General features: G+C 36.7%; 1 protein-coding gene across 3 annotated transcripts in view; it reads right to left on the bottom strand.

Moving 5' to 3' along the window:
• Positions 1-630: 630 nt before the first annotated feature.
• The window catches only part of PHF3 (PHD finger protein 3), a 51,798-nt gene continuing 38,079 nt past the window's right edge, over positions 631-14,349 (bottom strand). For all 3 annotated transcript variants that reach the window (XM_066547463.1, XM_066547466.1, XM_066547465.1), the window contains exons 8-15: positions 13,767-13,883; positions 11,612-11,743; positions 11,059-11,191; positions 10,371-10,563; positions 8,624-8,771; positions 7,420-7,509; positions 6,059-6,254; positions 631-4,938 (exon numbers count right to left, since the gene is read on the bottom strand). In XM_066547463.1, coding sequence (XP_066403560.1) covers positions 2,768-4,938; positions 6,059-6,254; positions 7,420-7,509; positions 8,624-8,771; positions 10,371-10,563; positions 11,059-11,191; positions 11,612-11,743; positions 13,767-13,883 — 3,180 coding nt within the window. In that variant the 3' untranslated portion in view covers positions 631-2,767. The remainder of the gene's footprint in view (positions 4,939-6,058; positions 6,255-7,419; positions 7,510-8,623; positions 8,772-10,370; positions 10,564-11,058; positions 11,192-11,611; positions 11,744-13,766; positions 13,884-14,349) is intronic.

Below are 14,349 nucleotides of genomic sequence, written 5' to 3' on the forward strand. Positions count from 1 at the left end.
TGGAAATTCTCTGAATGCAAGTCTTCAGCATATACCTGTCAGAAACAAGTCACTCTTTTGGGGTGGAGAGGGAAGTGAGGATGGGGTGTATGTTGTAGGGCAAAGGCCATAAGCACCTAAACCTGGGTGACACACACTTGCTTCCACATCACCATACTTAACCTGTAGCAATGAAAGCACTGTCAGGTCAGTTACAGGCGACTTAAAGATAACTGAGGTGCATGGGAGCTACCCCAAGATGTTTCATTAGGCATTTGCGAACATCTTTGTGAGGTTCATTCTATTTTCTTCAGCTGCTCTGAGCCCTCAAGTGATCAGCCTGATGCAACAGAGCTTCTGCAACTCTTCCGAAAAGGCAGCTCATGAAGCCCACCTGACATTTGAGCTGTCCCAGATTCTTCTCTTTCAGTTTCATCTAGGTAGAGGCTTTTATGGCCACGTGATGCTGGAGAAGGGAGCATATTTAAGGTTTATCCTGTTCTCTCTGGGGCTTCTGGTGTACTGCCAGTTCCTCAGCAGTCCACACTGCCTTGTGTGATCTGAGCAGTGATTTGGTGTAAAACAAGGAACAAGTAATCAGAGCACTTCCAGCAAACACAAATGTTGGAAGGAGAGTGACTGAAGGCAATGGAAAAGTAAAATCCTTTATTCTTGTAGTAGCAGGATTTATTCCCATTACACTAATGCACATCCTTGGAATAAATCCTGGAGACTTTTGCTGTTTGTTAACTTAAACACTAAACAAAACTCTCCCTCAAGAGCTGTTTTACTGTGGCTCTCTTCAGGTTTTACATACACAAGGCAGGTGGCAAAGCACTCAGCAAACTTGAAAAATGTTTACATATTCTTTTAAACAAATTATTTCTGGTAGTTCTGGCAGAAAGCATTCCCATCCCTTCCATACAGGCAGTTGCAATTTTCACTGCTTCCAGTTTATTTTCAGAGCAGAGATGGATGCACATGTGAGAGGCAGATCACCAGTGACCTTGGAGTAGACTACTTTTGAATGGATCAAAAGAAAATCTTCATATGTAGAGCTGTCAATTTAAAACTTACTCCAAAAATGAGAACAATGCTTTGGTGCATTTCTGTGCCTACAGAACTCAGTGCAAACATTTAAACAACAAAACACATGTATATTACTACCAGATATATTCAATAGCACTACTGCTTTACAGACCATGGAATTAATTTGGAAAAGACTAGTTTTATTTTAAAGATGTTTGAATGTCGCTTTTAGCTACTGAGGATTTTTTTAAATTAGTCTTGTCAACGATGAGCTGAAAAAACATCACTTAATAAAAGTCTACCACCTCCTTTATTCAGCGCAATATTTTAAATTTTAGCCAATTTGACCATGAAGTTACTTGCAAGGTATCAAAGTAAAAAATTACCTTAAAATATATTTATAATTAAAACTAACAATTACGATATTGTTAAACTGGGAAGACTTTTCTGGAAAGAAGAGTCTTTTCTACAGCAAAGTGCAAAATGCTCTGTCAGCAGCATAGTAAGGTTGTGTACTCAAAGTGGAAAAACAAAACACTGAAAACCAGAACAATAAACCTCAGTTTTTCTTTATATGGTGGAATATTTTTGTTGTTTCTGACAGACTCAATAGGAGGCCCAGTGTATTTTAAAAAGTATAAGAGTAGGTGATTTTGTTTTCACATTTGCATGTTGTTTGGCACTGCTGGATGGTAGTCCACAAAATACCAAGTTACCAGAAGTCCCACGGGTACAAACACTTTTGCCCTTCTCCACCCTCTTTGTTCTCCAAAACTCAAAACAAACCGAGCTATAAAGTGTACAACAAATGTGGCATTCTGTGACTCAGCCTTCTGTATTCATTTAGCCTACAGTTTCACAGCTATGAAATCAAACACACACAGTATGTGAGAAAGTTTTATCATTTTAGAATCAAAATATCCCTTAAAATATTTACATTTTACAGTAAAAAGGATAGCAAAACACAAAGTAATGTACAAGCTTAGGTATTCAAGTTTTTGAAGCAGGGAAAATGGTGGGAGAAATGAATTTACTACTACAAATAATTTTCAAGAATTTAGGTTAGAAATGCTTTCTTATTAAAACAAGTGCAGTTTAAAGCAGTAACATTCGAGCAGCTCAGCCTTCCAATTTCTGGTCACAAACTGCTTCAGATGCTTAGGAAAAACTTGAAATATAATATAACCAAATATACTTGAGGTTTTTTTGTACTACTGAATAATTTAAAAGAAAACCCAAACTCTTCACACCACTGAACATATTACATTTTGTTGTAACATGTGGATTCTGAGGCTTTGCTGCAGTCTTTAAAAACAGTGCAATTTAAAAACAAGGGTATTGTATGAAAACGACCTTTAAAATTATCAGGGCATCTTAAAACAGAAGAGAGCACAAATTACCAAAGGCAGCAACTATATTGCAGACTTGACTAAAGCCAACTTCCTCAGCTAAGAAAATTCCTAAGCCTTTATTGCATATTAATAAAAAGAAATCTTTAAAATTTTGAATATACAGCAATGTAAAATTTTTAAAATATTAAACTCCTACTTCTAGCGATAGTTGGTATAATGAAAAAAAGGATGAGTATTGGTACATTGAGCGGTACCAAAACACAGACTTGTTTCTGCAAAACACCAACACAGAATAAAAAACGATGGCACAATCCTAGCAGGCTCTCTTTTTTTTTGTCATACAAAGTTTTACAACATTACTCTAACAGTTTATTTAAATAGGATTTTAAAAGACTGCCTGCATCTTTTTACCTTTTGCTTTTAGTTCTGTCACTGTGGTCCCTATGTCTCTCTCTGTTCTTTTCACTTTCTCGTTCTCTATGTTTGTCTTTGCTTTTCTCCCTCTCCTTATCTTTTTCATGAGCCTGTTCATCACTTTTAGGCTTCTCTGTCTTTTTTTCTGGATTTCTAGTCTCTCTGGGGCTTTTTCCATCAGCAGCTCTATCACTGTGTGGGGATCGTGCTCTTTCTTTGTCTCTCTGTCCTTCCTCTCTACTCTTCCGCTCTCTCTCTTTTTCCTGGTTTCTGTCTCTGCGCCTGTTTCTCTCAGAATCTTGCTCCCAGTATTTTTCATTGCTCCATTCTTTTTCATGTCTGTCTTTTTTTTGGTGATGGGTTTCACTGTAAGGTCTTTGTCGATCATTTTTTCCTCTACTGAATCCTCTCTCTAAATGCTGTTCTTCTCTGCCCCAAGGATCGCTGTGGCGTCTTTCTGGTCTCCTACTGTCTTTACTCTGAAAAAAATTTTCTGGTCCCAAAAATCTTGATTGTTTGTGAGCCACTGGTAGCCCTTGTGCAATGGGTCCGGCATACTGTGGCTGACCTGATAAATGAGCTACTGGTGGCCATGGCATCATTGGATTTTGAGGAAAACCAAAGCCAGGAGGAGGAAGAAGCGGAGGTGGTAAATGAGGAGGAAATCCAAACATAGGGTTGTTTTGTGGAGGGAAGTTATGAGGTGCAGGAGCCTGAAACTGAAATCCAGGTGGATTAGATTTAGAATGCTGAAAATTCTGCTGTGGAGGTCCAACAGATGAGAAGCTGCCACTTGCAATAGGGCTTGGGACTTTGGAAATAAATTCAGAACGAGAAGAGTTTTCAGTTTCAAAATGAGATGAAGTTGCGGCTGGTCCTCTTCTAAATGAGTTTACTGTTTCAATGTTTTGCATCAATCCATCTTCCTGTGAGTGTTTGGTATCTTCTGCTTGTGATGCAACTGTGTTATCTGCCTTAGCTGCAGCTGAACTGAACGGTGTCTCATTGGTTTGTGCCTCACTTTGATACAGGTTTAAGCCCCCTTCTCCAGAAAGTTGTTTATTCTCTGGTTCTCCTTGATCATTTCCTGAAGCATTTTGTCGGTCTTCATTTCTGCTAACATCTCCATCCTTGTTTTCTGAAATATTAGTCTGCTGGCTTCGTCCAGCTGCCTGTCGTGGGTCTCTTTTAAGATTAATAAATGGTGGTGATTTAGAGGTATTAGCAGTAGTACCTTCAGCAGAGCCTACATTAACATTGTTCTCACTGGGCTTTTTTCCTGAATTTGATGAGGAAGAAAAGCTGGAATTTGTGCTCCTTCTAACTTCCTGTGCAACACTATCTTTGTCTGGTATCTGTCGCTTTGGGTCATTTTCTTTACTTTCTTCAGTTTCCTTATTCTGTGCCTGAGCAGACAAATTTGCTAAAAATGCTTCTGTGGAGACATCTGGAGGTTTTCCCTTAAGAGTCAGCCCTATCAAAGAACCAGTACTTCTTGCAGAACTTGAGGTCCCTACAGCTGCTGCATCCACAGTTGCAGCAGCATTAGTGGATTCTTGAGGATCATCCAAACCAGTCTTTGCTTCACCAGCTTCAGCAGTTACATCAGCAACATCCATGGTTTCTTCTTTCAAGGCTGCCTGTTCATTTAATAATGGTATGTCTTCACTAGGACCTGCTTCTGACTTGCTGTGCTCATACACCTGCCCTGTCGTGCCCAACAGGCTTTGAAGAATATCATCAACTGGCAAGGGTTTATTTGCTAGCTCCAGAGTTGAAGGCTGATTTTCCCATCCAACCAGGACTCCAGGAAGAAACCTGAGAGGCTTTGGTGGTTCATGTTTGGTACTTTCCACCAACGGCTCAATAACTGCTGGAGCATCGTCTGTATTAGACTGCTGTGGTTTATTTCTCTGCTTGTGTAGCACAGTTGTGAAGGAATTAAAAAAATTATTTTCCTCTTCTTCTTCTAGTGCCAAATCATGATGTGAGACTTCATGTTTGCTTGGCTTGATTTTCTTCTCTGGTGGCAAGCTACTCAAGGTACTTTCAGCAGCTTCATCTGCAAAACTACTGGTTACACTTGAAACAGCAGTAATCTGCCTCTTCATCTTCTGGCGAATTATCAATCCCAGTAATAAATTTGGTCGATGTATTTCAATCCCTGTACAAAATTGCAACAGCAATTTATCATCTCTTTGTATTTTGGATAAGGCAATAATTTTAACAAAAATAACCCCCATATACTTAAAATATACTATCAAAGTATTAATCTTATGGCATTTGAATTTGTTCTGCTTGTCATGTTAAACATTAACAATACTTAAAATCATAAAAATATGTATTTCCAGTATTAAAAGTATGACTTCAAGCACTGCAACTTAAGATTGGTTCAAGCACACTATAACTTCCAAACAGAGAATATGAGACAGATAGGATATCGAATCTCATCAGAATCAGCACGGAAGTTAAACATCAGTCTAACTCAGCTACAACATGGTAGCAGTGGTAGCAAAGTATAATAGGGAAAAAAAAAGTAAACAGAACACTTGCAAACAAAAAGTCTCCTCATCAATTTGTATTAGACATACTTCTTCCAAGATTTACCAGGAGCAACTTCAGAAATGTTTCCCTTATGGCATACTATTACCCATCTCCTCACCATCTATTTTGTTCCATATAATGGCAAAAAAAAAGAGTTCTAGCTCATTCTATCTTCATTTTGGCCCTGCCTATCTCAAAAAGAAAGATTATCCACTAATTTTTATAACTAAGATAAACTGATGTATGTAACTCAGGTGTACACAGATCAAGTGAGTGCCATTTCAAGACCTTTTCTTCCTTGCCCATCTATGTTTTAAACTTTCAATGTATTTTTTTGTAAGGAACTTTGGAATACTTGAGAAAAAAGATAAAAACAATTAAAATAATGAAAAATACTATTTTAAATTGAGAGTATCAATTTGGAACTTATGCCTTCTACCACAGTCTACTTGTGTGACTCAGTTTACTGATATTGAAACCTACAAAGCCTCCTGTGTTAGAGAAAGAAGGTAGCAGACATAAAACAAGGTTGTTAAACACTAATATTTTCATCTTTGAAGTATCACAATAATCTAGCAAGGGGAAATAATTATCTTTTCAAGGAAACTATTATAATAATACTATAGAAAACTCATTTCATATTTGAATAAAATAGCATTTTAAAATTTCATTTCCTCTTATTGCCAACTTCTTCAGGTAGCGTTATGATAATAAAATTCCAAATTCCAAGCTGTACTTACCAGGCCCATCAAAAGGCACAAGGTGATGAGGGACTTTATCTGAGGAACCTAAAGGGATGAGGTACAAATCTTTCACTTGCTTCATGTTATTGGCCGCTACACCATAACGTTTTCTACTGCTGAAATAGGCGAACAGCAATGCATAGGAGATCTGATCTTCTTCGGTTACCGGGGTAAAGCGAACCACGCAGATCTCCTGTTCACAGAATGAGAGGGAAAAAGATGGTCAAGAATATTTTTCTGTGAAATGTTGTTTTTTTTATTGACTGCTCTTTATTTAAAAGAAAGGTGCTGAGGAGAAAAAGCTATGCCAAAATGGCAGAGAACAGAAGAGACAGAAGGAGCAGAAACAGGGCCAAAATAATTCAGAGCTAGATAAAACAAGTAGAAAGCACTTAGTATGAAAAAATTAATTGAAGTACATGACAAAAGAGCCAATATTTTAACAGACAGCTAAATAACAAGTTTCAGGGAAGCTTGCCAGCTTCCAATTAATTACTCCACTCTCTACCCTTAACATTACTAGAAAGCTGTGTTTTGTAGTCTGTTGTGTCCAAGATGTCCATTAATAATAGTGGAAGATGAGTATTCAGATCCCAGAATTATGCCCAAAGCCCAGCTCAGGAGCTGATGCTGTCTGAACAGACTGGAAGATTGGACAGAAGAGCCTCTGCAAAACTGAGATGGCACCTAAGCAGGCTGAAATAACAGGCTAAACTTTGTCAATGTCAGCAAAGGCAAAATGCAAAATCTTGCACTTTGAGCTGAAGTAACCCTATGCACCAGAACTGGCTGGGGGACTGACTGGCTGGAAAACAGCTTGGCATAAAATGATGTGGGGATCCTGGTGGACAAGCCCAGTATGAACTGGTGATGCATCCATACCAAGAAGGCCTACTGCAATCCGGGTGTCAGAATCACAGCAGTCAGCACACCAAGGGAAATGGCTATTTCTTTCTATCCAGCAATTGTGAGACACCACCTGGAAAGGACTTTCAAGTTTTGGGCTCCCCAGCATAAGGACAACTGGAACACAGTGGGACAAGTCCAGCAAAGAGCCACTGAGATGGTTTTGCACAATGTAACACTACTGAAAAAATTGAGATGTGGAGTGGTATCCTAACATTTCTGATGAGTTACTGCGAAAAACAAAGACAGGTATTCTCAAACAGCAGATGACAGTTTAAGGTTAGGTAGGAAAAAAAAAGCCAGCAGCTGCCACCCATCCCATTCAACATAACCATGAGATATTCCTAACGTTCACATATTTTGCAAATGTTTCAAAGAGAAATAAACTAAGTATCTTTAGGATGACTAAGATGCATTTTAAACAGTAAGTCTTTACTAGGTAAAATTCTTACCTTGGTCCCTGAAGCTTTGATTTTTTCTACATAATCCCAGACAGTGTGGGGAGATATCCTGCCACCTACTTGAATACTATCAGGTAAATCCTATGAGAAAGGACAACAGAAACGTGAATCCAAATAAATCTTGTGCTATGTCCTTCATCCAGTATCTGTTTCATTAAATTCAAAACATACTTAGTTCTTTTATTTCTTAAGTTGTAATTTAAAAATATCAGTAGAAGTTACAACGGAAGAACAAAATTAAATTTTGGACATTTTAGATTTTCAGTATGAAGTTACCAATACGTAATAAATTAGTTATCATTCAATAATGTTCATCTAAACCTTGCAAAATTTATCCTTTCTGGTAACATTAATGGCAAACATAACTGTACTGTGCTCTGGGAACACTCAAGCTATCCATCACATCACACCACAATGAGAGCTCCCCATCTATGTTCATAATAAATTTTCAAAATGTTCATCATGAGGGGAAAATATAACCTACATGTGCATGTATATAAATATGTAAATTCTTGGATACTACTGAGTTCACTGTTCCCAAGCAAAATAAACAGACTTTCAGAAAAATAATTCTTTTGGAATAAAATAGAAGAGCTTTGAAAAGTGTATGATACTCATATAACAATCCTTTAGTATTAAGGATTACTGCATGGCCTGCACTTCCCTGAAGATCTACAGCAAAGTAAAGACCATCTTATTAACAGAAGACCTAAGTTCTTTTAATTAGAAGGTTGATGCATCCTGTGCAGCTCTCAAGAAGGAAAATTGTGCCTTATGAGCTCTCTGATCTTTATTTTGTGACACAAAGACAACTATTATAAGCAGTTACATGCTTTTCCAGTCTTTCAGACACAGAAGAGAATGTTACATGAACTTTTTTTTCAGGGACAATTGAGTCACAATGCAAAGTTAGGACCAGAACTGCCACCAGATGGGCAAAAAAAAACCAACAAAAAAACTCCATTACGCAAGTTTTTGTTATAGATGGGAAGATGAACAAGAGGTTCATGTAATGAATAATGCTTGACTTACAAATACAGACCTTAATCAATGTCCTCCCACTAATACTTCATTCAGTAAAATAATCATGCCTCACTGTCTTCCATCATTATACTAATTATAGCCTACAAGGTAAGTAAGCTGGTAAAATTAATAAATGAATTGTTCATTCATTCTTTTCAATAAATATAATTACCTCTGTTAAATACTCAAAGGAGCCAGAAACTGGATAAGCCTTAATAACAAATTTTGCTACTGAAGGCATATTGATAAAGCCCTTCCAGATGAAATTCAGGCGTGCCAGAAACAGACTTTCACATTCCACAGTACCAGGCGTTTCTGACCTAAAATAAAGGACAAACGAAAAACCCACTCAGTTTACAACATGATACATCATGCAAGACAGGGTAAATCCTAATTTTTCTTTATCACAGAAATGTAGTATTATAAAGAATTTTCTTTTTCAGTTAAGCATACTGAAGGGTTAAAGAAAAAAGACAGGCAGACAACCACATTTCTTATCTTCCACTGGAGTAGCTCTATGATACAGGAATAGTCAGATGAGCAGCACATCAATTCCCTAGTCAATATTTTTAAAAACAGAGAAGTTGTTTATTCTGAGAATTATCTATAATTCTCTATACTGAAGAGGACACAAACGCACACAGGTGCTGCAGAGCCAGAGAGATGTTCCCCTGCCACAGGTAAAAGATGAAAACACACTGCCTGCTGGCCTATACTGCTTTCCTAACTCCTACATTTTGTGCCACCAGTGTCTGTCCACCACCTGCATGCCTGTGTCACCCTACTCTCTCTTTGTACCACAAGCTGGCTCCTCATGTCTTCTCATCTATGCACCACTTCCACACTTTCTGTGAGTGCCTCCTCCTAATTCCACCTGTAAAAAACTGTTTTTCCTGCCTTTGAAAAAAAGCCTCAGTTTTGTCAACAAAGCAGCTGAAAAAATTAATGGGAAGACTTAAATAATTTCACAGGAGAGTGTTTCTCAACCTGAGAGTTTCCTTATGAAAAAGACTACACATTTCAACATTTCCCAACGTGTTGCTATCAAAATATTCTCGGCATGCTATTAACAGTTTTAAGCTGCCCATCAGTACCACATGTTGTGCTGTTGCAGTAACACTGCAACTATGTTTATTTCTGTTGACACTGGAAATTACCTTGAACTTGCTGTAAGCTATTCAAAAACCAAAGTTCACTATCCTTGGTAAAAGATCACACTGTCCTGATAAAGGCAAAATTTCAGTATGAACTCTGGTTAATTCTAAATAATTGGGAGTGGATGTTTTTCTCGAAAAGCCTCCCTCACACGAAAAAGAAACAGCCTCATAAACTGCAATTTCCTTTTTAGTGAGTAGCAGAGTGTGGAAGAAAATGAAGAGAGAGCTGACAGCAAATACAGCAAAACATCAAACAAGCTGCTGTTATGCTGTTACCTGCCAGTTCTAGAAAAGCACTACTTCGCAATTTCAAACTAGCCTGAATTATCAGTGTAAATGCTCTGTTTAGAGCAGTATCAAACTCCCCAAATTTATATAAATACTTATACAAAGACACGCTTATTTAAATGCAGCACAATATGTACACTATGTGTCTTAACAGCAAAAGACAATATGAAATTAATATACTGATTTTTTGTAATATGAACTCTTTTTAAACCTTGCTGCACCAGAAAATATTGGCTTTTTGGGAAAAGTAAACTATGTGGTAATTAGAAGTTTGAAATCACAATATATGTACTATTATGTATATAAATGAACGGCATTTACTCCAGCAGAGAACTCCATTCTAAAACTGTGTACGACTTCAAGTACCCAAATGGATTAATGAAACACCATTAATAAAGTAGCTTTAGACATAATAGCTTAACAAGATTAATAATGTCTTTCATTTAAAAATACTGTTTCTACAGCTTGTATTACTTTGGGAGAGGTGTGAATGACTTTGATGAGTCTTGCTTATCATCTTCCAGTAATTCTGAAGCTAAAATACTTGATGTGGAGGAGAGTGCGTCTGCAATGCTCTCTGCTTCATTGTCGGACTGCTTCCGTGCAACCCCGACAGACACCTTCACCTTCTTCCCTGACACATCATCAGTAGGTGGTGCCATTCGGCCTGCAGGAAAGAAAGCACAAGGGGTTTCATTTTTTATTAGAGAAACAAAAAGAGGACCTCCTCTGAACTTCCTCTGAACACAAGGAAGACACACCAAAAATACTACATATTGCCACTGAAGTGGGATAGGATACATATTTACACATATTTTACCCTGCATAAATTATTACATTGTATATGTTTACACAGTACTAAACATAATTTTTGGCACTGCGATGGCATAGGATAAAGAAATGAGGAATCAACAGTAGTATGTACATCCACCATAGGGTTGCACTCTCTGAAGCTGTTTTTTTAAAAGAAGACTAGTTTATGCCAATAGACTACCGTTTTAATAGTCTCTTTTGTAAATGATGAAGCAAAACATTCCTGCCACAACTGTCAGCAAACTAAGTAAAAACCCACATTTATTTAAATTCTTGAGGTATATTGAGATTTATGACTGAAAATTATAGAAGTGCCATCTATTTATTTTCATGTTCTTTCCCAAATTACCTATGCAGATTTTGCAGTTAAGATCAAAGAGATGATTTTTATGTTGACTTGTAGTGTCCGGAGATGCAGATTCATTTATTTCTTTATCCTTTTCAGCTTCTTCTGACTTCTCAAACAACTTCGTATTAGGTTCCTTAGAAAAGTCAAACACATTTCAGTTAGGCTTTTTTAATCCCTCTGTTAATATTCCTAATATTGTTTAAAAGTTTTATGGCATTTTCCTCCCTTCAGACATAAAGCTCTTCCTTCAGCTGTATAGCGAAAAATTCTATCAAAAAATCTTCAAATTCATTACAATAACTAATTCTCAAATATATTAAGGTACCATTTAGAATATTTTCTAATTTCTAGTACTGCCAGAATTCATTGTACAGTCACAGACACAACATTGAAGGAAAGAAACCAACAAAATCACCAGGCCAAGAAATCAGTAAAGATAAAAGAAAAACTATCAGATAATTATAAACTTGAACAACAGAATCATAAACAAAACACCTCACAACCATATTGCCTATGTACTAAACACACTGTAGTGCCATGCTTTCTTTCCTACCTGAATTTCCATTACTTCCTCTTGTTCTTTCATTGGTGTCTCACTTTCAATTTCTATTTCTCCTTTGTGAGTAATTTTTGTAATAGGTCTTCTTTCAACCTCCCTCTGCTCTTTCTCAATCATTTCAATTGTCTGTGAAAACAAGTAGTTATGTGTAATTACTCCCATACAGTAAAATTTGGAAATTCAAAAATGTAAGAGATAAGGGTATTGCAATTAGGGAACCCTCTAGGAAGAAAAGTAATGCATTCTTATTTTGCAAGTGTCAAGTAGTTTCATAAAGGAAACATGGAAGCAGCCTGTCTAACTTCTCCTACAGTGTAACAGCAAGGACTTACCAGGCATGCATTTAAATAAGTTATAAAGCAAACCTTCAACACTGAATTAAAATACTGGTAATTCTGATTTCCCAAGAGCTAAAGAAAGAAATACATCCATTATTTTCCCATGACAATAGCGACAATGTAGGATATAAATATATGCCAATTTGTATCATTTTTCAACATTTTGTTTTTAGTACATAAACCTAATGCTTCATCTCAAGAAAAAACTTAAAGGTATTTTTTAAAATAATGGAGATGCTAATTCCAATAGCACTTCTGCTTTGCTTTCTTGCAATAAAATAAAATATAAACCATTATTTCTAATATTGCCTCTTAAAGCACATTTCCATTTCTTACACCAGGACGAGGTTGTGTTGGCTGTGCCAAATATTCCCAAGCCTAATTTACTAAGGGAACAAGCAGTCTATGATTGCTTTATCTGTCTGAAAAATACCAACAATACTTATGAACATCCTGGTGATATTGAAAAAAAAAATTATTAAGTAGCAGTCTCAATGCCTTGCTAAATAGTAACATGAAAAATACAGTCAAGTGGTACATCGCTATTTATTTTACATGTTTCTAAAAATTTTGAAGCATTTCTCTGGAATAATTAGGACCCTTCAGCAATTTTTTGAGCAGCATACTCTTTTTTGGGAAGATATTTCTCATAGCAGTGGAATTTTATTTTGCATGGTCTGTTTTTAGAATTTCTCTGATGTTTATAAAAAAAAATGTAAAAAAGTTTCACTACAAAAGATGGGCTTTGGATAGCTACAGAATACACAAACTTTTCATTCTTTCTAGTCCCTTGAAACAAGATAATCAGCAAGTGTTTTTCCACAGAAAGTAGCAAAAAGTTATCATGATTCATAAACAAATCTAGCCACAACGTGCAATGACAAGGAAAAAACACAGGAATTACTACTATTGCAAAGCACACTGCATCCCACTCCACTAAATTAGTTATTACCAAACATTAATTCCGAGCACACAGATTAATTTACACTACCCAAACAATGTGCTTTTAGATTTTATGATATGGAATATAAATACCAAAGATCCTGTCAACATAAATCCAGACTTTGTAAATTAGAAAATTTTTAATGGCCATTTCTAAGCAGCTGCAGTTATCATCAGACTAAATGCCCAATAAATGGAGCAATGTCTAACAAAAAGGAATTTTTTATAAAAACACAGAACCTCTTATTCCTGTTTCTCCTTCTAAACTCTCAGCACAGTACACAGAGTGACGCTCTGCTTTGAGAAGTCATGCCTAAACTAACCTAGTAAACTTCCTACACTTGGGTTTCTTTTGCTGTCTGTTTTTTTTTGTTGTTGTTGTTCGTTGTCCCTTTAGGCTGCTTTTCCAACTGGCAGATCAGGTTTTCAGCTCTGGATTTACTTCTTGGGGACTAATTTGTAACACTTCAGCAGTAAGTTAGAAACAACACCAGTTTGCTCCAGTTTGGTTTGTCCAGTATCTGTTTCTCCCCGTTTAAAAAACTCTTGTTTGTAAAGCTCCAGCAACAACTTTAAATTCTTGTGGAAAATAAGGACAAAGAAGCCTTCTTTGAGACAGAAAGAAAAGCCAGCAGCAACAAAGTTGCAAGGCAAAGGAAAGTGCATGGTTGCCTCCCCTCAGAAACTGACTACACTCCTTTTACTTCTGTCCTGACAACATCTTTGGGTTTTGAGTACTTAATGAATTACAGAGATCCTCCTGCTTGGTTGCAACATCCATTCTGTTCTTTCGGCATACACTTAACCTGCAAACAGAAGTTACACATGCTTAGGCTGTCAAATAAACAACGTAAGTTGACAAATCTCACATGTCTGTTTTCTCTCTGTCTCCAAGCAGCCAGCTCTTTGGAAGCCAATTCTTCTGGGCTCATTTTTATTAGATGATCTGGAGTAACCTCTCCTTTCAGTACTTTCTTAAATAGTATCTAGAAGAAAGAAGAAAAGTAACTGTTGCTATCAAGACAAAAATAGCTCACAGCAGGAAATAAATCAGAGAAGTAACATACAACATGCTCTGTACAGCTAAATGGACTGGGTTTGTAATTATCTCCACTCCAGGAAGCAGTACTAGATCTTATAACATAAAAAGCTTAATTCCAGAGCTCCATTTATTCTACATAACAATGTATCTACACATACCCTTAATGATTAAACATATAATTAGCTGCTGTTTCAAAAGAGAAAGACTTTATGCCCACTGCAGCAGTAACTCAGACATTTCACAGTTTTTGTTTTTAAAGGTGCAAATCCTCTGCATTACACAACAAAGAGAAGATGCCATCAAAGAGGATATCTATGCTTCTTGCCTAAATTAAGTCCTAGGGTAAAAAAAAGACAACCAACTACTTTAGCAGTATGAGCAAACAGAAGTTTACTGTTATATGAAAGTTA

This window comes from Molothrus aeneus, chromosome 3 (assembly GCF_037042795.1).
Source record: "Molothrus aeneus isolate 106 chromosome 3, BPBGC_Maene_1.0, whole genome shotgun sequence".
NCBI classification, from domain to species: Eukaryota; Metazoa; Chordata; class Aves; order Passeriformes; family Icteridae; genus Molothrus; species Molothrus aeneus.